The 23122-nt window shown below is 44.1% G+C and overlaps 1 protein-coding gene across 1 annotated transcript in view; it reads left to right on the forward strand.

The window, feature by feature from the left end:
* LOC124717013 (esterase FE4-like) overlaps positions 1–23122 on the forward strand; it is a 205052-nt gene that overhangs the window by 143898 nt on the left and 38032 nt on the right. Inside the window, exons 6-7 of the mRNA XM_047243655.1 lie at positions 259–433; positions 9987–10159. Coding sequence (XP_047099611.1) covers positions 259–433; positions 9987–10159 — 348 coding nt within the window. The remainder of the gene's footprint in view (positions 1–258; positions 434–9986; positions 10160–23122) is intronic.

Consider the following 23122-nt stretch of genomic DNA (forward strand, 5'->3'; position numbering starts at 1 on the left):
TAGCTGGCTGTAATTATGAACTTTAAGCGGTTAAAACAGAATTGGGAAAGACGTTTCTGATACAAAATGCAGAGACTGTCGAACTGTGTATCTGCTGGGGACAGTGAAAAACACTTTCTGAGCAGCTCACGTTTTAAGTGTTGGTTACTGTGAAAAGTTCTTGAAAACACCATTAGGACAGGCCACAGAGCTGTCAAGGCGATGCCCCTACATGCAGTGTGGTGGCCTTCTTCCCCTGATAACCGTCTGTTGTTGCAGGATAAGGCTCGCAGTGTGATACTCCCATTTGTGGGCACAGCAGTGGAGCCAGCTGATGCTGACGGTGGGGCCTTCTTCCCGAGGGAGCCTGCCCAGCTGCTGCTCTCTGGGGACTTCCAGCACGTGCCTTTCATCACGGGCGTCGCCACCCACGAGGGCTCAGTGTTCGCTGGAGGTCAGTGCATGTGACAGGAATACTACAGTGAGTCAGCTGTGCATTGTGGCACTCCCTAGAGCGGAATTGTACGCGCCATTCTAAAAAGACTGTAATGATTGCTGTTGCCTCAGCATTGCAACTGTTACTCAATAGGTTATGTTTGAGCAAACTGATCAAAAGTATCTGGACACTTACTGGTGGACATTGATTTGGGATGTGTCTCCTAATCAGCTTTATGATTGCTTGAAGTCTGTTTGGGACACTTTCAATGAAAAAATGTTTGTGGTGGAATGGTAGCCCATTCTTCCTTGACAGCGGAAACCAGACAAGGTAGTCATGTTGGATGTTCTAACTCGTCCCTAAGGTGTTCCAATGGATTCAAGTCGGGACCCAGGGTAGGCCAGCGCGTTTCAGGAATGTTCTCGTCCACAAACCATTTCCTCACAGAAGATGCTTTATGTTAAGGTGCACTGTCACGCTGATACAAACACACATCATGTCTGAGCCATTCCTCTACGGTACACAGTACACAACGCTGCAAAACGAGTTCCTATCCTTCTGTATTTAGCTTTTACATAAGCACAATAAGGAAAGAGCACTGTAACCATAGAAACCAACCACATACTATACACCACTTCCTCTGCAATTCACTGATAATACCACAGAGGGTGGCAGGTGACGTTCTCCAGGTATTCACCAAACTCGGATCCTTCGAAAGGATTGCCACTGGATATGCTATGATGCATCACTCGAAGTCACTCATTTCCGGTCATTCGCTTTTTACAACACCTCAAGCATCACATAGCGTGGGCTACAGAAATGCGTAGCTTATGGGGAGCTGCTCGACGATTGTACCATATTCTTCTCAACTCTGTACCCACAGTAATTGTGGCACCTGGACTCCCAAGTGATTTCTAATGCTCATTTAGTCCGAATTGTTTACAACGACACTCCACAACTTGTCCATTACTACATGAGGTCTCTCTTGTCCTGGTTTAGCTGTGGTTGTTCCATCGAGTTTCCACTTCACAATTTCCTCATCGTCAGTCAACATTGGCAGGGTTCATATGTCCCTGATGAATCTGTTTCTCAGCTGATATCCTGACTGCTGGGCTCTCCTGGCTGTCCCATTCTACTGTTGCTGCTTCTATGATGACAACACAATACACTCTGAGTCTTTTAATCTGATGGGCCCACCTCTAATGAACTCTAGTGGACAGTTCTGTATCACATAGAGGTGCCCAGATACATTTGATCCGATAGTACATTAATTCGTCCCACTTCTTAAGAATACTGACACTTCCAGAGTAATATTGGTACATTACTCCATTTACACACATCAAACACAGTTTTGGATCACCCTGGTTCCCAGAACTCCTGAAGACAGACATTGACTGTGGATATTGCATCACAGACATAGTCTCATTGACTCTTCAGAGATGTCAGTAACCCGCCCAAAGATATAAACAGCCATGCATGAGCAGCGCCTATTAGACGGAGAGGGGTCAGACAGCCGATCAGTTCCAGCCATTCCACCAGGAAGGAGGTACACGGCTCGTGCTCTCTGTAGTTCAACCATGCCTAGACGGTCAATACCGCGGTTGGATCGCGTCCGCATTGTTAATTTGTGCCGCGAAGGGCTCTCAACAAGGGAAGTGTTCAGGCGTCACGGAGTGAACCAAAGCGATGTTGTTTGGACGTGGAGGAGATACAGGGAGAGTGGAACTGTCGATGACATGTCTCGCCCAGGCCCATAGCTACGTATTATGGCTCGGAGGAACCCTGACAGCAAGTTGAATAATGCTTTTCGTGCAGCCACAGGAGTAGTGTTACGACTCAAACTGTGCGCAATAGGGTGCATCCCCGACTCAAATTGTGCGCAATAGGCAGCATGATGCGCAACTTCACTCCCGACGTCCATGGCGAGGTCCACCTTTACAACCACGACACCATGCAGCACGGTACAGACGGGCCCAACAATACGCCGAATGGACCGCTCAGGATTGGCATCACATTCTCTTCACCAATGAGTGTCGTATATGCCTTCAACCAGACAATCGTCAGAGACGTGTTTGGAGGCAACCCGGTCAGGCTGACTGCCTTAGACACACTGTCTAGCGAGTGCAAAATGGTGGAGGTTCCCTGCTGTTTTGGGGTTGGATTATATGGGGCCGACGTACACCGCTGGTGGTCATGGAAGGCGCTGTAACGGCTGTACGATATGTGAATGCCATCCTCCGACCGATAGTGCAACCATATCGGCAGCATATTGGCGAGGCAATCATCTTCATGGACGACAATTCGCGCCTCCGTCGTGCACAGCTTATGAATGAGTTCCTTTACGATAACGACATCGCTCGACTAGAGTGACCAGCATGTTCTCCAGACATGAACCCTATCGAACATGCCTGGGATAGATTGAAAAGGGCTGTTTGTGGACGACGTGACCCAACAACCGCTCTGAGGGATCTACGCCGAATCGCCGTTGAGGAGTGGGAAAATCTGGACCAACAGTGCCTTGATGAACTTGTCGATAGTATGCACGACAAATACAGGCATGCATCAAAGGAAGAGGACGTGCTACTGGGTATTAGAGGTACCAGTGAGTACAGCAGCCTCGACCACCACCTCTGAAGGTTTAGCTGTATGGTGGTACAACATGCAATGTGTGGTTTTCACGAGCAGTAGAAAGGGCGGAAATGATGTTTATGTTGAGATATATTCCAATTTTCTGAAATCTCGGAACCGAGGTGATGCAAAACTTTTTTTTATGTTTTTATGTGTACATGGTTTCAGTAGGTACTGTATCAGTTAATATTACTACTGGGGCTGTGCACGCAACCACTGACATGCCTTTTCTTCGTCGCCATACATGTTTCGTTTCACTTAGGCAAAACATTTTAAACTATACGAGAAATACCACCTTAAGCAAGACAACTTTTCAGTTACGTTTTGCCCAGACATGTTTCAGCACTTTTTGTGCTATCTTCAGTGGATTATTTTATTTTCTTACTTATATGAAGCCATTGAGTATTGATAACAACACGTAATGGCGGCGCAAACTGTGCCCATGTTTGAAAATAGTAGAAAGTGCGTTGTCAAACGACCATAAGTCACAGAAATCAGCGTATTCACCTTTGCCAGAACACTTCAACATCAAATCTATCACAACTCGTAGATTGTGTAGCAGATTAGCTACCAACATAAATACCCAATAGCTTCATATAAGTAAGTAAATAAAATAACCCACTGAAGATAGCACAAAAAGTGCTGAAACATGTCTGGGTAAAACGAAACTGCAAAGGTGTCTTCCATAAGGCTGAATTCCTCGTTCTATTTTCATAACAAACACGGACATAAGAACAACTGCAACACCACAAGATGGTTATACTGCTTTCTCGTCTGTTTCACCACAATTTTTCTCTTTGGCACAGGTGCTGTATATAGACTTTAACAGAAAGTTGGAAACAGTAAAAGGCTAATAGTGAACCACAGCTAGGATAGTTAGTCTCCTGAGACAGTGGTATGAGCCGGCCGGGGTGGACGAGCGGTTCTAGGCGCTACAGTTTGGAACCGAACGACAGCTACGGTCGCAGGTTCGAATCCTGCCTCGGGCATGGATGTGTGTGATGTCCTTAGGTTACTTAGGTTTAAGTAGTTCTAAGTTCTAGGGGACTGATGACCTTAGAAGCTAAGTCCCATAGCGCTCAGAGCCATTTTTGAACAGTGGTATGCAGGCTTCCACTAAAACGGACTGTCTTCTGCCGCAGGTTGGAATGGAAACGCCGTTCTCCACCGCCTGCCTCGTGATTCTTAGGCGTTCTTCTGAGATTCCTACTGCACCCGGAGTGTCGGTTACAACTCGGCTTCCGCTCATGAATGATATGGATTGCATCACTCTTGAAACCTCTTCTCAGCAAGTCACTTGACCACTTGATAATTTACGTAAAGGGCTCGGAAATAGGGCGTAGGTTCTGAACTTAACCGAATCTTAGTGGAAAATGTATGAAACTGCCTGCCAAATGTCCACTCCTGTCAACTAGGTGATGTAAACAAAATAATTAACTTAATTATCAGTGCAAATCAGAACACATCATTATGGTTCCAAGCGCTCATGTAAGAAAAGTTCTATGTATGGAAAATATGAATAATTTTACGATATAATTGCGATTCCATAATGAAAAACCGGACAAGCTGGAGTAGGACTCACGCTCTCAGGGTTGCATACCAGCTTAATTACGAACCAGGTGGTTATAATAAAGCTTTCCATCTTTAAAACGTTATAACACGGAAACTAAATACCGTTGTTGTTGGTGCGGTCTTCAGTCCTGAGACTGGTTTGATGCAGCTCTCCACGCTACTCTATCCTGTGCAAGCTTCTTCGTCTCCCAGTACCTACTGCAGCCTACATCCTTCTGAATCTGCTTAGTGTATTCATCTCTTGGTCTCCCGCTACGATTTTTACCCTCCACGCTGCCCTCCAATACTAAATTGGTGATCCCTCGATGTCTCAGAACATGTCCTACCAACCGATCCATTCTTCTAGTCAAGTTGTGCCACAAGCTCCTCTTCTCCCCAATTCTATTCAATACCTCCTCATTAGTTATGTGATCTTCTTGTCTAAAATATTTATCGTCCACGTTTCACTTCCATACATGGCTTCACTCCATACAAATACTTTCAGAAACGACTTCCTGACATTTAAATCTATACACATGTCAACAAATTTTTCTTTTTCACAAACGCTTTCCTTGCTATTGCCAGTCTACATTTTATATCCTCTCTACTTCTACCTTCATCAGTTATTTTGCTCCCCAAATAGCAAAACTCCTTTACTACTTTAAGTGTCTCATTTCCTAATCTAATTTCCTCAGCATCACCCGACTTAATTCGACTACATTCCATTATCCTCGTTTTGCTTTTGTTGATGTTCACCTTATACCCTCCTTTCAAAACACTGTCCATTCCTTCAGCTGCTCTTCCAAGTCGTTTGCTGTCTCTGACAGAATTACAATGTCATCGGCGAACCTCAAAGTTTTTATTTCTTCTCCATGGATTTTAATACCTACTCCGAACTTTTCATTTGTTTCTTTTATTGCTTGCTCAATATACAGATTGAATAACATCGGGGATAGGCTACAACCCTGTCTCACTCCATTTCCAGCACTGCTTTCCTTTCATGCCCCTCGATTCTTATAACTGCCATCTGCTTTCTGTACAAATTGTAAATAGCCTTTCGCTCGCTGTATTTTACCCCTGCCACCTATAGAATTTGAAAGACAGTATTCCAATCAACATTGTCAAAAGCTTTCTCTAAGTCTACAAATGCTAGAAACGTAGGTTTGCCTTTCCGAGTACCAAACTTGGCAACTTTGATGTCCAGACTATGGGGTGCGCGATTGTCACAGTGCCACCGTCTAGTTCCAGTTATGGCCAGCAGGTGCCGTGATCAGTCATCGTGATTCATGATCTCCCACACCTGACCAGTCGCACTGCACTTGTTGACGTGCCAACACGAGCTTGGACAATAGGAGCAGGGCATTATTGATGAAGCTGTATTATCAAGACAACAGTAATGCTGCAGCTACACTTCGCGAATATCGCCGGCTGAATGATAAAGAAGTTCGAATCAACCGGTGCGTCGCTCCGGGAAGAGGCCGACGACAGGTTGAACCACAGGTGGTCAATGAAATCGCTGTTGCTATGGCAGACAACGCTGCGCGCAATTCCCGATCGTCAGGCAGTGCGCGTGCTGTGTCACGACAGTTGAACATCCCGTGTTCCACTGTACGGAAGATGCTTCCAACCATTCTCAAATGGTATCGGTGCAAGATCCGTGCCGTACAGCAGCTTGCACCACAGTATGCACAACCACATGTTGACTTCACTTTTTCGCAAGGATTCAAGTTGACAAGCTCATTTTTCTCTGAGGGGTGAGCGTGAACACACAGAGTTGCCGAGTATGGGGATTTTCACCTCCAGTCACTGAGCATAGTTCCCCTGTATGATGAACGTGTCACCATGTGGTGTGGCTTCACGGCTACGTTCATCGTTGACCCATTTTTTTTTAAACAGCTTGGCGCTCAAGGACCAAAGACACGCAGTGTGTCTGGCCGGCGTTACTGCGATATGCTTCACCAGCGTGTCATACCCGCCCTACACGAGAAAGATCGTTTTCAAATGATTGGTCGGCACGATCACCTAATCTCACTGCCTATGATTTCTGGCTTTGGGGCTACCCGAAGGACAGGGTTTGCCAGGGGGACATTCACACATTTGCTGATCTGAAGCGCAGTATATCAAGAGAGGTAGCCAGCATTCCCACGGGCATACTTCGTTCTGCTGTGCAGAATGCATTCCTTGGCTTTCATACTCTTGTGGGTACTGATGGAAGCCATATTGTGCTCTTTTGTAGCACATTAAAAGTGTTGTAATTGATCTGCTTCTGCATTGTTTCTCTTCCCCATATACTTGACATTAATTCCACCAAGTTTGGTCCTTGTACGGTAATTAGTTTCCATGTTGTGACGTGTTAAACAGGGAAAATTTAATTATAGCCTTCCGGCATATAGGTAATGATAATGATACCTTGTGTGTCAATAGCCTGGTACAAGTCTTTCTGTTGGACGCCGTTTCGGCGACTTGCCTACCCCAGGCATCCAACCGGCAAAACGGGACCTACAGTTTAATATATGGAATCCAAACCAGTTGTACTTCGTGGCGACTCTTCACAAAACGAAGACTGAAAAATTCGTAGTTCGTCCGAGACTCGATCCCGCGACTTCACAGTTTACTGGCATGCACTTTGCCTCTGGACCACCTGCGCCAACAAATATCTAGATAATTCATCTCTATGTTTTGAAGAGTGAGTTTGCGAGTATCAAAATATGTGACTTACTTAGTGTCATTAGAGTGCATTGATTTTGAAGCCTAAATTATTTACACCGCCAACAAACCGTTGACTTCAGCGTTTGACATACGTTTCAACGTGATACCTCTAACCAATCATGAGAAAAAAGGCGACCTTCACAGGCAGCCAAATATTCTGACTGCATTTACTTCAAAGCTTAAAGTTTTGACACCGCCAAGACGCCGCAAACCTTAATATTTGACATAAATTTCAACCAATTTCTGAGAAAAGCGTGGTCTTAGCAGGTGAACAGACAGACGTACTGACGGGCAATAATTCGTAAAATAAATAAATAAAACTTTTAATTACAAATTAAATGTTTTAGGATTTTTCCTATCTTTCCTTCACTTGTACTGTGAAACCTTCGTTCTTGTCAAATATCATGTTTCTAGTCAACGGGAAGCTCCCTATAGCTTTTGGTAACTTTGCAAGTATCGAAATATGTGACATGAATGACCATATCTACTGTTTGAATTTACTTAGAAGCTTAATTTTTTCACACCACCAAGGAACAGTAGATGTTAGAATGTGACATAAATTTCAGCTTCATACGTGTACCGGTTCTTCAGAAGAAAGTTTCTTAAGAGACCGACGAACTATAAAGTGATTCTGTATGGGTGCCGTTTCTACCGACTGCGGTATGGAACCCAACAAACTGCATTGTCGTAACGAATTATTTGTTACAACAGTAAATCGCGTAATGTAGAGTCACGTATGTACTGTTTTCGTGTCCATCAGTCTTCCTATTGGTTTGATGCTGCCCACCGCGGCTTCTTCTCCTCTCTGAAGGTCTTCAAATAAGACTAGCACTTGCGCTTTATGTTCTCGACTATTTGATTCACGTTTTCCAAACAGTGTCTTCTCCTACAGTTTTTGCCCTTTAGTACAATGCAAGTTATTCCGAGATGTCTTAAGATTCACAGGGACTGTGAAGAGCAGGCTGGTGTGGCCAAGCGGTTCTAGGCGCTACATTCTAGAACCACGCGGCCGCTACGGTCGTAGGTTCGAATCTTGCCTCGGGAATGGATGTGTGTGATGTCCTTACGTTAGTTAGCTTTAAGTAGTTCTAAGTTCTAGAGGACTGATGACCTCAGCAGTTACGTCCGACAGCGATCAGAGCTATTTGAACCATTTGACTGTGAGGACAAGAGTAGGCTAATTACACTACTGGCCATTAAAATTGTTACACCAAGAAGAAATGCAGATGATGAACGGGTATTCATTGACATGTGATTACATTTTCACGTAATTTGGGTGCATAGATCCTGAGAAATCAGTACCCAGAACAACCACCTCTGGCAGTAATAAAGGCCTTGATACCCCTGGACATTGAGCCAAACAGAGCTTGGATGGCGTGTACAGGTACAGCTGCTGTTGCAGCTACAACACGATACCACAGTTCATCAAGAGTAGTGACTGGCGTATTGTGACGAGCTAGTTGCTCGGCCACCATTGACCAGACGTTTTTAGTTGGTGAGAGATCTGGAGAATGTGCAGGTCAGGGCAGCAGTCGAACATATTCTGAATCCAGAAAGGCCCGTACAGGACCTCCAACATGCGGTCGTGCATTATCCTGCTGAAATGTAGGGTTTCGCAGGGATGTCAATGAAGGGTAGAACCACGGGTCGTAACACATCTGAAATGTAACGTCCACTGTTCAAAGTACCGTCAATGCGAACAATAGATGACTGAGACGTGTAACCAATCGCACCCCATACCATCACGCCTCGTGATACACCAGTATGGCGATGACGAATACACGCTTACAATGTGCGTTCACCGAGATGTCGCCAAACACGGATGCGACCATCATGGTGCTGTAAACAGAACCTGGATTCATCCGAAAATATGACGTTTTGCCATTCGTGCACCCAGGTTCGTCGTTGAGTACACCATCGCAGGCGCTCCTGTCTGTGATGCAGCGTCAAGGGTAACCGCAGCCATGGTCTCCGAGCTGATAGTCCATGCTGCTGCAAACGTCGTCGAACTGTTCGTGCAGATGGTTGTTGTCTTGCAAACGTCCCCATCTGTTGACTCAGGGATCGAGACGTGGCTGCACGATCCGTTACAGCCATGTGGATAAGACTCCTGTGATCTCGAGTGCTAGTGATACGAGGCCGTTGGGATCTAGCACGACGTTCCGTATTACCCTCCTGAACCCACCGATTCCATATTCTGCTAACAGTCATTGGATCTCGACCAACGCGAGCAGCAATGTCGCGATACGATAAACCGCAATCGCTGTTATCAAAGTCGGAAACGTGATGGTACGCATTCCTCCTCCTTACACGAGGCATCACAACAACGTTTCACCGGGGCAACGCCGGTCAACTGCTGTTTGTGTATGAGAAATCGGTTGGAAACTTTCCTCACGTCAGCACGTTGTAGGTGTCGCCACAGGCGCCAACCTTGTGTGAATGCTCTGAAAAGTTAATCATTTTCATATCACAGCATCTTCTTCCTGTCGGTTAAATTTCGCGTCTGTAGCACGTCATCTTCGTGGTCTAGCAATTTTAATGGCCAGTAGTGTAGGTTCTTCTTGAAAAAGGAGAATTTCGTCTCTTATGCAATTCATAGTGCTTTGCAGCGCATACACGTGGATGTAAATGCAGATGTTACGAAGTGCGACTGATCTGATTCGATGTTCTCTCCATTCCGCAGATGGGCCACCGATCTGGATACACTCGTCCAGCTACGCTGAGAACCCCCGCCTGCTCATCCCCACCAACCTGCGCTGCCCTGAAGCGGACAGGGACGCCGTGGCCGAGCAGATACGGCGCTTCTACTTCGGGGACCGCGAAATCGGACCCGACACCAAGCTTAACCTTTGCGCAGTGAGTTTTCCTCTGTTGTCAAGACACGGTCACCTGACCAACTGTAAAGCTATGTTCGACCAGGTTATAGCCTATGGCTGCATCCTTGGAGCCGGCCACTGTGGCCGAGTGGTTCTAGGCGCTTCAGTCCGGAACCACGCGACTGCTACGGTCGCAGGTTCGAATCCTGCTCGGGCATGGATGTGTGTGAAGTCCTTAGCTTAGTTAGGTTTAAGTAGTTCTAAGTTCTAGGGGACTTATGACCTCAGATGGTAAGTCCCATATTGCTCAGAGCCATTTGAACCATTTGCATCCTTGGATTTCAAAAGACAGAATTTGTATAATACACTGATTGATAATATCCTAAACCAGTAAATGATTAATGTAGAGTATCGATGTTCCGGGAATGCATTTGTCTACGTAACGTATTTAAGTGATTACGTTCCAAGATTACAGATTAATGTAATCGCGAGGTAAGCCATTGCAAGTGTGAAGCGCTGGCACATTAATAACCGGTGTAATAGCCAGAATGTTGAAGGGAAGCATACAAGCTGCATCCACCGTGCCGTACAGGTGCTGCATGAAGAATGTTCCACTCGGTCAGTCAATACGGAGACGATTAATGCTTTTTGTGGATGGTGGTGGAGTTGTCTTCTGATGATGTCCTTTTCAATTGGAGAACAGTCTGGTGATCGAGTAGGCCAAGGAACTGATACGCCCGCTAAACCCGCTGGGCAGAACAGGTAATAGTTTTGTGGAATGCGCCAAGCGTTGAGGTCAGTTTCTGCTTCTAATTGTCATTTATCGTAATTTAATAATCCTTACAACCAAAGCGGCACATAGCCGAATCTTTACCGAATGCAACTCTTTCACGGCTGAAGGCCTCCAAAAAGAAATCTTAACAAGATAAAAATCCAATTAAGGTAGCAATAAAATAATTCCAAACCAACATACGCAAAATGCAATACAAATGGCTGAGGGCCAACAATTAAGTTCCAAGATTTTAGAATATATTACCATAGACCTTTAAAGGCAGAAGGCCAACAAGAAATCTTAAAAAAATCAAAATTTCCATTAAGACGGCAATAAAACAATTTAAAACCCCAAAAAGCGACATACGCAAGGTGCAACACAAATGGCTGAGGGCCACAATTAAATTTCAAAACTTCAGAATATATTACCATAGATTTAAAGCACAAGGTAAGCATGTTTAACAGCAAGAAATCATAAAAATCAACAAGATAAAAATCCAGTTAAGATAAAATAAAATAATTTAAAGAAGCAACATAAGCGATGTGCAATACCAATGGCTGAGCCACACAATTAACTTCAAAATTTTAAAATACAGGGTGATTCAAAAGGAATACCACAACTTTAGGAATTTAAAACTCTGCAACGACAAAAGGCAGAGCTAAGCACTATCTGTCGCCGAATTAAGGGAGCTATAAAGTTTCATTTAGTTGTACATTTGTTCGCCATTTCAGCCAATAAAGTTTTTGGTCCCTTTTTCTTCGAAGGTGCTACTGTAACTGGACTACAGTATCTTGAGATGTTAGAGAATTGGCTGTTCCCTCAGCTCGAACAAGAAACACAACAATTCATATTTCAGCAGGATGGAGCGCAACCACATTGGCACTTATCTGTCCGTAACTACCTGAACGTCAACTACCCGAGGCGATGGATCGGCCGCCAGGCAGCCCGTGACAGAGCACGTCATCACTGGCCTCCAAGAAGCCCTGACCTTACCCTCTGTGATTTTTTCTTATGGGAGTATGTTAAGGATATGGCGTTTCGGCCACCTCTCCCAGCCACCATTGATGATTTGAAACGAGAAAAAACAGCAGCTATCCAAACTGTTACGCCTGATATGCTACAGAGAGTGTGGAACGAGTTGGAGTATCGGGTTGATATTGCTCGTGTGTCTGGAGGGGGCCATATTGAACATCTCTGAACTTGTTTTTGAGTGAAAAAAAGACTTTTTAAATACTCTTTGTAATGATGTATAACAGAAGGTTATATTATGTTTCTTTCATTAAATACACATTTTTAAAGTTGTGGTATTCTTTTTGAATCACCCTGTATATTACCATAATCTTTAAAGGCAGAAGGCCACAGTATTTAAGCTTGAAAGATAAATTTAAAAATTAATTTTGCAAAATTTTAGGAAAACAAACAAATAACCATAAGCCTAAAACTTAGCTGACAACAGATAATTAAACACCAGTGGAATTCAGAAAGCCTCCAGGGAGGTCGGTCTGCCCTCGTTCGCTTAAGTAAGACAGGTGGTGAGCCCAACTGTACTTGATCCGTCGGAACCCAACCAGGGGACGGCCTTCACTGGCACCGGGACAGAACCAGCTCTTACCAGGAAACACAACAGGAGACCACCAATTCGACCTCCAATGAGCTCTCGCTTGACACCACCAAAGCCGCAAATGGCGGTGGTTTGGGCTCAGTGGAATTCACGCTACAGAGCATCTGGCCCGGAGCTGTCCATGACGTAAGCGATCTTTTAACAGTTCGTTGTGTTACTGTGGTGCCGATTGCTGCTCATATTGCTGCTTCAGATAGAGGACGATGCGCTACAGTCGTACACCGAACTCGACGGTCTCCCTTCTCAGTATCGTCACTTGGATGTTTGGAGCCCGGTCTTCTTGCTACCGTACATTTCCGTGACCACTGCTGCCGGCCGGTGTGGCCGAGCGGTTCTAGACGCTACAATCTGGAACCGCGCGACTGCTACGATCGCAGGTTCGAATCCTGCCTCGGGCATGGATGTGTGTGATGTCCTTAGGTTAGTTAGGTTTAAGTAGTTCTAAGTTCTAGGGGACTGATGACCACAGCAGTTAAGTCCCATAGTGCTCAGAGACATTTGAACCATTTTTTTTTTTTTTTTTTTTTTTTTTTTTTTTTTTTTTTTTTTTTTTTTTTTTTTGACCACTGCTGATGATGTATGGTTTGTGAGGCGTTCAACTGTGCGATTATCGGCGCCTGTACAAATTTTCAATCTTTAGACAGTCCAGTCTCGCCACTTTCACAAATGATGATGAAATGACGAGGACACAAAAAAAACCACCCAATCCCCGGGCGGAGAAAATCCCCAACCTTGTCGGGAATCGAACCGGGGACCACTGCAACCAGCAGTTATGTACAGTGTCAACATTTCTGCCAAGTCTTCCTGCAGTATCGCACAAGAAACATTCAGCTTCTGGTAGCCCTGTTACACGACCTCGTTCAAAGTCAATGAGGTGTTGATACCGGCGTCAAAGACATTCTTGACCAACATCAATTCATTACGTCCAGTCTCGTAGCTAACTAACGCTCACGGCTGCTAAAGCGTGGCCGCTCGGTCTAGGGCACGTTGTCACGGTTCGCGCGGCTCCCTCCGTCGGAGGTTTCCAGTCCTCCCTCGAGAATGGCTGTGTGTGTCGTCCTTAGCGTAAGTTAACTAAGTTAGAATAAGTAGTGTGTTAGTCTAGTGATCGATGACCTCAGCAGTTTGGTTCCATAGAAGCTTACCACAAATTTCCAAAAATTTGCTACAGCGTGTATTTAAGGCAAACCTGATTTGCATCCTTATAGTGGTGCCACTAGCGCCACTCTTACGCGACTGGAGCCAAATCTGAATAGAAGTCATCTTTCAAATGTAGAAACACGTCTACCAAGTTTGGTTTATCTTGCATATCTTCTAGGTGTTGCAATGAATGTGTATGTACTGCGACCAATTTTTCTTTTCTAATACGACTGTATGTTCCATCTCTGTCGCTCCCGGTGGGATCGATGGAGGGGTAAGTCTCTCCGAAACACACCTGACGTCGTTCGGTTACAAACTTCCTCGCGGTTTTAGTACAAACTCAGTCCGTGCTTGAAAATCTATTGTGCTATTAAACATCACTATCACTTCAAATTCCGGCAGGGTAAAATAAAACCCAGATTTTCTGCGTAGTCACAGCTGTAATTATTAATGCTCCACTTAGAACTATACACTATTGATCAATGGTATCCGGACACCCCCAAAAGCGGTGACACTTTCTGGGCAACCCACCCATCATTTTGCACGACAATTCGTGGGCGCATACAGAGCAAGCTGTGGCTGCTCTGTTCGGTCGATGGGACTGGGAAGTACTGCACCATCCACCATACTCCCCGGACGTAAGTCCTTGTGACTTTGACTTGATTCCGAAGTTGAAGGAACCACTTTGTGGCATTCGGTTCAGAACTGCTCCAGAGGGAGTAGACCGCTCCATTCGCACCATCAACAGAGCAGGCTCTGGTAACGGTGTACTACGCCTTCCGCATCGCCGGCAACGGGTTCTACACAACGCTGGCTACTTTGAAGGACAGTAACAGCTGCAAACATGTAACTCTATTGTATCGGCTGTGAATAAATAGTTGCCACTATATAAGTTACAACCCTCGTAGCTCTTAATTTGTGCCGCTCTACGCCAATCGCACCCCACAGGTTGCGGTCACTGCGCCGTTTCCATGTAACAGCGAAATCAGTTGACAGACTTTTCAGTATGATGTCACTCCTAGCGACTTGCTAAGCTTGTACGATATTGCAGTGCTTATGTTATTCTGATGACGATGCAAAGTTCCTTTTGACATGCGTGCATGTCCAAAGGAATAGGCACTGCGGCGATTCAGCCATTACGGAATACATAAAATGAATACGCAATTGCGGTTAATGACAACAATCAGTATTAGAATGGAATGACAACAATGCCTGACTTGTACTAAAATTAAAATTAAACTTTCAAAACGCTGTATAAATAACACCACTGCCAGAATGACGTCAAATTGCAATGGAGTATTATCGGAGAAGAGCGAAAAAGTATCAGAGAGAAAAATAAATAGTTACAAAATGCAACATGAGATGGCGCTGTAAGCATCATGATTTAATAGTGGTCGACTACAAATGCCAAATCAATCGTACAACAATGCCTGCGTCGACCCACAGGATAGTGTCGGTGTAGGTGACTGGGACCAACGCAAGCGTAACACCTTAAGTTGCGTCCGCCTCCGTAGCGTAGCAGGGGGCCCGGGTTCGATTCCCGGCAGGGGACTGAGTGTTGTGTGTCTTTCATCATCACTGACTCGCAAGTCGCCGATTGGCGTCACCTAGAAGTAATACGGCGGCCGAACTCCCCCGAATGGGGCCTCCCGGCGAACAATGCCATACGATCATTTCCATTACCTTAAGTTTCCTTGCGCTGCGGACTTTTTATTGTCACGTGGTTTGGCTTCTATAGTTCTTTTCTCTTTCCTTCACTCATCGACATAAGCTACCCACTGCAAATGGCTAACCATATCACTCAAGGTAACATAATCGTAGGTCCTGAGGCCACATACCGTCAGCAATACGTAGTTCAACTACCAACTGACTAAATCCTAGGCATGAAACTCTGGCACTCCGCTTAACTCCGTCTACATAACAGGTAACTGCCCCTGATGACGTTGAATCGCGTACTGAAAGCAAATGAACGAGCACCTGCTTCCTCCTATGCGGCACTGATCCCCTGCACATCGTCTCATTGAATTCGTGCAAGGTTTCACCCTGGACAGTGGCATTTTGCATATTCTCCAACAATCTCGCCATCACCCTTTGTGGCTTTTACTCTAACAATTCCTCCTGTCTAACTTTTAAGGCTCCACCGTTCTCTTCCAATTTATCCACAAAATATAAAAACTTAACTACCTCTGGAAACCAAAAACCGTTTCAAGGTCCTAGAGACCCTAGCACCAAGAGAGAACGTAAAGGAAAGGTGGAAAGAAGTAATGTTCACGGTACTAAGTGTAGCGGAGGATATATTGGGAAGAAAGAAGGTAATGAAGAAGAGGAAATGGTTCAACAAGACATGCCAGAAGGCTACTGAGAAAAGGAAGATGAAAGAGGAGTGGCTATCCGACAGGCAGAACAGAAAAGGGAACATTTTATCAACTTCAGAAGGAAGACAAAGCGAATCCTAAGAGAAGAGAAGAGAAGAGAAGAGAAGAGAAGAGAAGAGAAGAGAAGAGAAGAGAAGAGAAGAGAAGAGAAGAGAAGAGAAGAGAAGAGAAGAGAAGAGAAAATATATCTAACCAGTTTGCTAGAACAAGTTGAGGCAGAGAGCCAAAACAAGAATTCAAGGCAATTCTTCCAATACATAAAAAATCGGATCCGCAGATTTCAGAGCCCAACTTTTTTTCATTAGAGATAAGAATGGCAACGTGATAAATGACAAGGAAAGAATTGTAGAAAAATCGAAAGAATACTTCTCAGAACTATTGAATCGCCCAGACCAAGATAGGATATTACCTGCAAACACTACAGAGGAAAGGAAAGATGAAGAAGAATGGGAAGTTAGTGAAGAAGACGTGAAAATCGCAATCAAAGGACTCAGAAAGAACAAAGCCGCAGGGAAGGACGGAATAACATCAGAATTTATATATATATATATATATATATATATTGATATGGGAGAAGGAGACACTGCTAGTAGAATGGAAATTGGCTATAATATGCAAGAAGGGAAGCGAAATCGAATGCAGTAACTACAGAGGAATCAGCTTGTTGAATGCAACGTATAAGGTGCTGTCCATCATTATCCTCAGAAAATTGCAACCATTCATAGAGAACAACATAAAGGAGTACATAGCTAGCCTTCGACCAAACCGATCGACAATAGATCACATTTTCGCACTAAGACAATTGTTTGAAAAACATTGGAATATGATAAAGATATCTACAGTCTGTTCGTCGATTTTCAACGTGCATATGACAGCGTACACAGGAACAGCCTATACAGTGCAATGCGGGACTTCCGAATCCCTGACAAGCTAGTGAGAATGGTGCAAGCTTGTATGGAAGGGTCAAAGGCAGCAGTACGTTTCAGAGGAGCCACATCAGAAACATTCGAGATTGAGACAGGCCTCAGAGATGGGGATGCTCTCTCATGTGTTCTGTTCAATGTCATCTTACAGAAAGTAATAAAAGAGTGTAGGCAACAGGAATGGGCTGGAGTAGAGATGGACAGTAACTTCAATTATCTCGCATATGCAGATGACAGTACTATTAAGTGAATCAAAGCGCGAGCTGAAAGAAATGTACCAGAAAATGAACAATTGTGCACAGAAGATAGGGCTCAAAGTGAATCGAGACAAAACATAGTTCATGCAATTAGGAAGAAGACAAGAGCAGGTAGAATTTTTTGAGATAGATGGTAAGGGGTTCAAGAGAGTAGACCATTTCAAATACTTGGGATCTTGGTTTACCATGGACAACAACATAAAAAGCGACATCAATGAAAGAATAGCAGTGGGCACGTAATGCATGCATTTCCTCAGAGAGACGCTCGGTTCTAAATCGATCTCAGTGAACACTAAGATGAAAATCTACAACACGGTGATATGCCCAGCAGTAATGTACGGTTCAGAAACATGGAGCATGACTAAACGAAAAAGGGAATAACAATTAATATTTGAAAGAAGAGTAGATATGGTGACCAGTTTTAGATAAAGGAGAATAGAGGAGAAGGAAAAACGAGGAAATCTACCTTCTGGTGCGACAACCAACTATCCTACACAAGATAAAGAGCAAAAGAATACAATGGGTGGGCCATGTAGCCCATATGCCAGATGGAAGACAGGCGATGATGGCACTAGAGGGGAAACCAAACGCCCCATTGGGCGACCAAGGCAGCGCTGGATGGACGACTGGCGAAGGACCTAGCAGCCCTGGGAATTGAAGACACCTGGAGGAACCGAGCACAAAACAGGAAGGAATGGAGGCAAATCGTGGAAGCAGCGCGTGGTCTGCAGGACCTGTGATCGCTGAATATCTATCAATCTATCTATCTACCTGTGGACGGAACTTATTGAAAACTCACCCACCTCCTGCAAAAAGCTTTTATACGGATTTAACAAATTACTGTACTTACTAAAGCCAGATTTCCTTACTGTGTTATCTACCAAACCTTCTTCTTCCTGTTCTGATCTAAAACCAGCCCACCACAGATACAACTTGAAATACTGTCTTGCAGTTCCACCAACTGCGATCTATTATAAGTCCTATAATGTTCCAGCTTTCCAACTTGACCTGCGGATGGAACACTATCAACCAATAAATCACGACAAATATCAAGCTCTTCCAACGTCTTCTCGATGACTGGAAGTGCAGATTCTATCTCTTGTCCCTCCTTGAGCAACACTACCAGTGGTTTCAACTTGACCTCCTTCACCTATCCAACATAATAGAGACAGTACCCTGGGATTTAGCCCCTCTAATTTTAATTTTATAAATCAGTTCCTCCCTACCCAGACACTACGGTTTCGAATCAGCCATAGCTCCGTATTGTGGGTTTAAATAGTTTCCCTGCGATGCTATCAAATCGACCATACCAGTAACCATACCGATTTCGACTGTAGCGAACACACATAATCCTATAACCCAGTAACCACGCTCTGCGGCATACTGCTTGTAACCCAAGCACGAACCCATGAGCAGTTCTCGAATTTGGGGCTGGAGAATTATCCCAGTTACGATACCTTAACAACTATTTATTTCAACAACAGCCAAAATCGACAAACCACTTGAGCCACTGGGGAACACTCTAATTGCAGATATGCAAGGCTGAAGGTTATATTTGCTCCACAGCGTTCTAAAACTGTTATCTTTCACACCCTCCGACGCAAACGAATTTCAATCCACCCACTACTGCAGCCTTAACAGAAATGGTAAATATCGGCAATAGCTCCATTCAGATTACAATTCCCATGAGGACCACCAGTCTCACCCCGCAGCACCGCTAATAGACTCAAAAGCTACTAGCGTGACCTGCACGGCACTGACATTCACATTACTACGGGGTGTTCAAAACGTCTCTCCGCAGTGCCGTATGATCGTTAGCTGCACGTGTCGTATGCCGCAGTGAATATACCGAAATGAAATACAAGTTATTAATTTATTGAATATTCATTTTTACTTACAAATTTTCACATGAAATGTTGCAACTGTCCCCCCAGTTCAATTCGTCTAATCATGTTTCCAAACTCAAGCTGTAACATTTCTTCTGTAACAGAAGCAGTGAAAGTGCATATTGCAGCTTTCAATTCATAGATGGATTTTGGACTGCTTTTATAGACAGTTGCTTTCCTGCAACCCAGAAGAAAGATTCAGGTGGTGTTAGGTCGGGCGATCGTGCAGGCCAACGCCCCTGTGAAATTATGCGATCACTAAAAACATCAGCAAGCAGTGACATTGAAACGCGAGCTGTATGCGCGGTTGCACCATCTTGCTGAAAATAACTGTTCAGTATTTCACTTCTACATCTACATCTACAAGCATACTCTGCAAATCACATTTAAGTGCCTGGCAGAGGCATCGAACCACCTCCCCAATTCTCTATTATTCCAATCTCGTATAGCGCGCGGAAAAAAATGAACACCTATGTCTTTTCATACGAGCTCTGATTTCCCTTATTTTATCTTGGTGATCGTTCCTCCCTGTGTAGGTCGGTGTCAACAAAATATTTTCGCATTCGGAGGAGAAAGTAGGTGATTGGAATTTCGTGAGAAGATTCCGTCGCAACGAAAAACGCCTTTCTTTTAATAGCGTCCAGCGCATATCCTGTATCATTTCAGTGACACTCTCTCCCATATTTCGCGATAATACAAAACGTGCTGCCTTTCTTTGAACTTTTTCGATGTACTCCATGTCCTATCTGGCAAGGATCCCACACCGCGCAGCAGTATTCTAAATGAGGGCGGACGATCGTAGTGTAGGCAGTCTCCTTAGTAGGTCTGTTACATTTTCTAAGTGTCCTGCCAATAAAACGCAGTCTTTGGTTAGCCTTCCCCACAACATTTTCTATGTGTTCCAATTTAAGTTGTTCCTTATTGTAATACCTAGGTTTTTAGGTGAATTTACGTCTTTTAGATTAGGCTGATTTATCGTCTAACCGAAGTTTAGCGAGTTCCTTTTAGCACTCGTGTGGATGACCTCACACTTTACGTTATTTAGGGTCAACTGCCACTTTTCGCACCATTCAGATATCTTTTCTAAATCGTTTTGCACTTTGTTTTGGTCTTCTGATGACTTTATTAGTCGATAAACGACAGCGTCATTTGCAATCAACCGAAGACGGCTGCTCAGATTGTCTCCAAAATCGTTTATATAGATAAGGAACAGCAAAGGGCCTATAACACTACCTTGGGTAACGCCAGAAATCACTTCTGTTTTGCTCGATGACTTTCCGTCAATTACTACCTCTCTGACAGCAAATCACAAATCCAGTCAGATAACTGAGACGATATTCCACAAGCACGCAATTTCATACGAACCGCCTGTGTGGTACAGTATCAAAAGCCTCCCGGAAATCCAGAAATACGGAATCGTGAATAAAGAGATAGTTCTATTTCACAGGAATGATGTTTTCTAAAGCCATGTTGACTGTGTGTCAATAGAACTTAACACAAGTTCTCCTATGAATGGGTATAGAATATCACTGCAGTATTGTTGTGCGTTTATTGTTTCGATGAAAAACCCAGGCAGGCGAACAATCATACGGCATTCGTGGCTAACAATCATACAGCACTGCGGAGAGACTTTTTGAAAACCCCGTAAATGACAAGCAAAATCTGCAGCAACATCAACCAATGCAAAGGCTGCCTGGTTAATCTGTGCAGCACTTAAAATCCACAAAGATTCAATCAAAAAGTGCAACAATTGAAATGAATTCAACAGCTGCCCAGCTCATCTGAGCAGCACCTGAAACCACTGGAAGATTTACACAATAAACTGCTATAAAGCTAGCCAACAATGACTGCCCAGCTAATCTGTGCAACAGTTAAAACAACATGAAAATTTAATCACAACTGCAACAACTCAGATGAATTCAATAACTGCCCAGCTGACCCTTGCGACTCTTAAAATCACATTAACATTTGAATACAAGTGGACATACCTGTTGCTATATAGGTGGTCATAACGTTCTAGCAGATCACTGTAAGACTCCTGTATACTATTTTTGTGATCCGCTGCAGGATATTCTTGTACCAGAGAGCAACACGCTAGGATAACACTAGATTTTTCTCTATGAGTTACGCAAGGTGCCCTGTCCATGAGAGGCGTGAGACCATTATCATTCCTAGAAACGTAATTTCACTTTTCACAGAAAGGTTATGTTCCATCAGTTTTGCGCACGGTAGTTACCAACATGTAAAATGGATTAGAAATGCAAAATCAAGACTGGCAGTTTCCATCTGACGAGCGAATTGATCGTGTTGCTGAAAAACAAATTTACGGATACCAGTTGCTCAATGCTGTCGTCTGTTTCGAGTGCACATAAGACTGGACTCTTGCTACAGGTCGGTCGGGGGGCCTGAATATTGCGTAGTGAAATGCCGAACTGGTCGCAAAAACAAATTACGTTCGACATACAAATGGCTAAGACGTTTTTGATGTTACGTTTTATACTGAACAGGTAAAGTCCCTCAGCCATCCTGTACAAAGATGGACTCACAGAGACTTGTATAATCGATGTTCACAAAAGTGCTACCATGAGAAGAGGGAGGATTTCGGAACGGAATGTTGACTGCAGACGAGACATGGGTGAAGTACTTGAAGTCCAATACTAAAGAACATCGAAACAGCAGATGGTCACTCATTCTTCCAATAAGCCCGAACAAGTCAAGCAGACGCTGTCAAAACGCAGCAGTATCTTGGGATGGCAAAGGTATTTCGGCAACAGATTTCGTGAAAGTAATATGTGAGAATACTCGTGCTGTGACATAAGAGGTTCATTGTGAGACATTTACGAAACTCCGAAGGTCAATGGAAAAATAACAGTGCAGGATGGTTACCGAGAGGAAATCATTCTCTGACAGGAAAATGGGCGACGCCACACTGCATAACGGACGAAAGAAAAATTTAAACGTTTTAGCTGGGAGTTTTTCCAAAAGAAGTCTGTCTGTATCAAACGCAAGCCGCCATTTGAGAATGAAAAAACGTCCACGTGGAGTAGAGTACTGTTGGGAAGTGAATCATGGGAGTGCAGGGAAACGAAAATAAGAGAAGGTTGAGGTGCCGTATTTGCCGTGGACTGGTGAGACATGAAATGACGAAGCGCTCCCCAGAACGGAGGAGGCAATAAATATGTGGTAAATACTATCTAGAAGAAGAAAAATAGTCACTGGATAAGTATTAAGACATCAGGGAACGCTATGGTACTGGAGAGAGCCGTAGATGGCAAAAATTGTACAGGAACACATATACAGGATTGTATATAAAAAAAAAGTGTACGCTTATTGCAAGAGGTATCTTTGGCACGAGAGAGGAACAGTCTTTTGTGGACAATCGACAGTGGGTATAAATTTCTGGAGGGATGTAATTTTCCTGCAGAGGCTCTTTCTGTATTGAAATAATCAGTTTGTTTCATGCTTACAGCTTTTCCTCATGCTGCAGGTAACAGTGGCCTCACAAATCTTTATCATTTAAAAGAGAAGTGGTTCAAGACACCAAGGTAACATATACACCGATGAGCCAAAACATTATGACCACCCGTTTTATAGTGTTTTGGTCCACTTTTGAAACACGGTACAGCGGCGATTATGATTGACATGGGTTCTACAAGTCCTTGATAGATTCCCAGAAGTAATCATCTCGTCTACTTACAGGTCACTAAACTCCCACAAATTACAGAACGGTGGTTTGTGAGCACACAGCTGGCGCACGATACGTTTACCAATGGGTAGAGATCAGGGGCGTATGGTGGCTGTCTGTACGGTGGTCATGTTATATTGATTTTTGTATGTTATCGATGTACATGTCAGAGAGAGAGAGCAGTGATGCTGTAAATAAATCTTTGGTCTTTTTGTGGCACAGTCTTTGCCTCTGCGCATCTCATACGTTCTTAGTTGAAGTATGATAGGTGATGTGCGTCTTCAGTAGTATTGCGTTGACTTGTGATTGCCCAGTTAGATGAAGAAAGATTGATTGTAAAGGAC

The sequence above is a fragment of the Schistocerca piceifrons genome, chromosome 9 (assembly GCF_021461385.2).
Source record: "Schistocerca piceifrons isolate TAMUIC-IGC-003096 chromosome 9, iqSchPice1.1, whole genome shotgun sequence".
Classification (NCBI taxonomy): Eukaryota; Metazoa; Arthropoda; class Insecta; order Orthoptera; family Acrididae; genus Schistocerca; species Schistocerca piceifrons.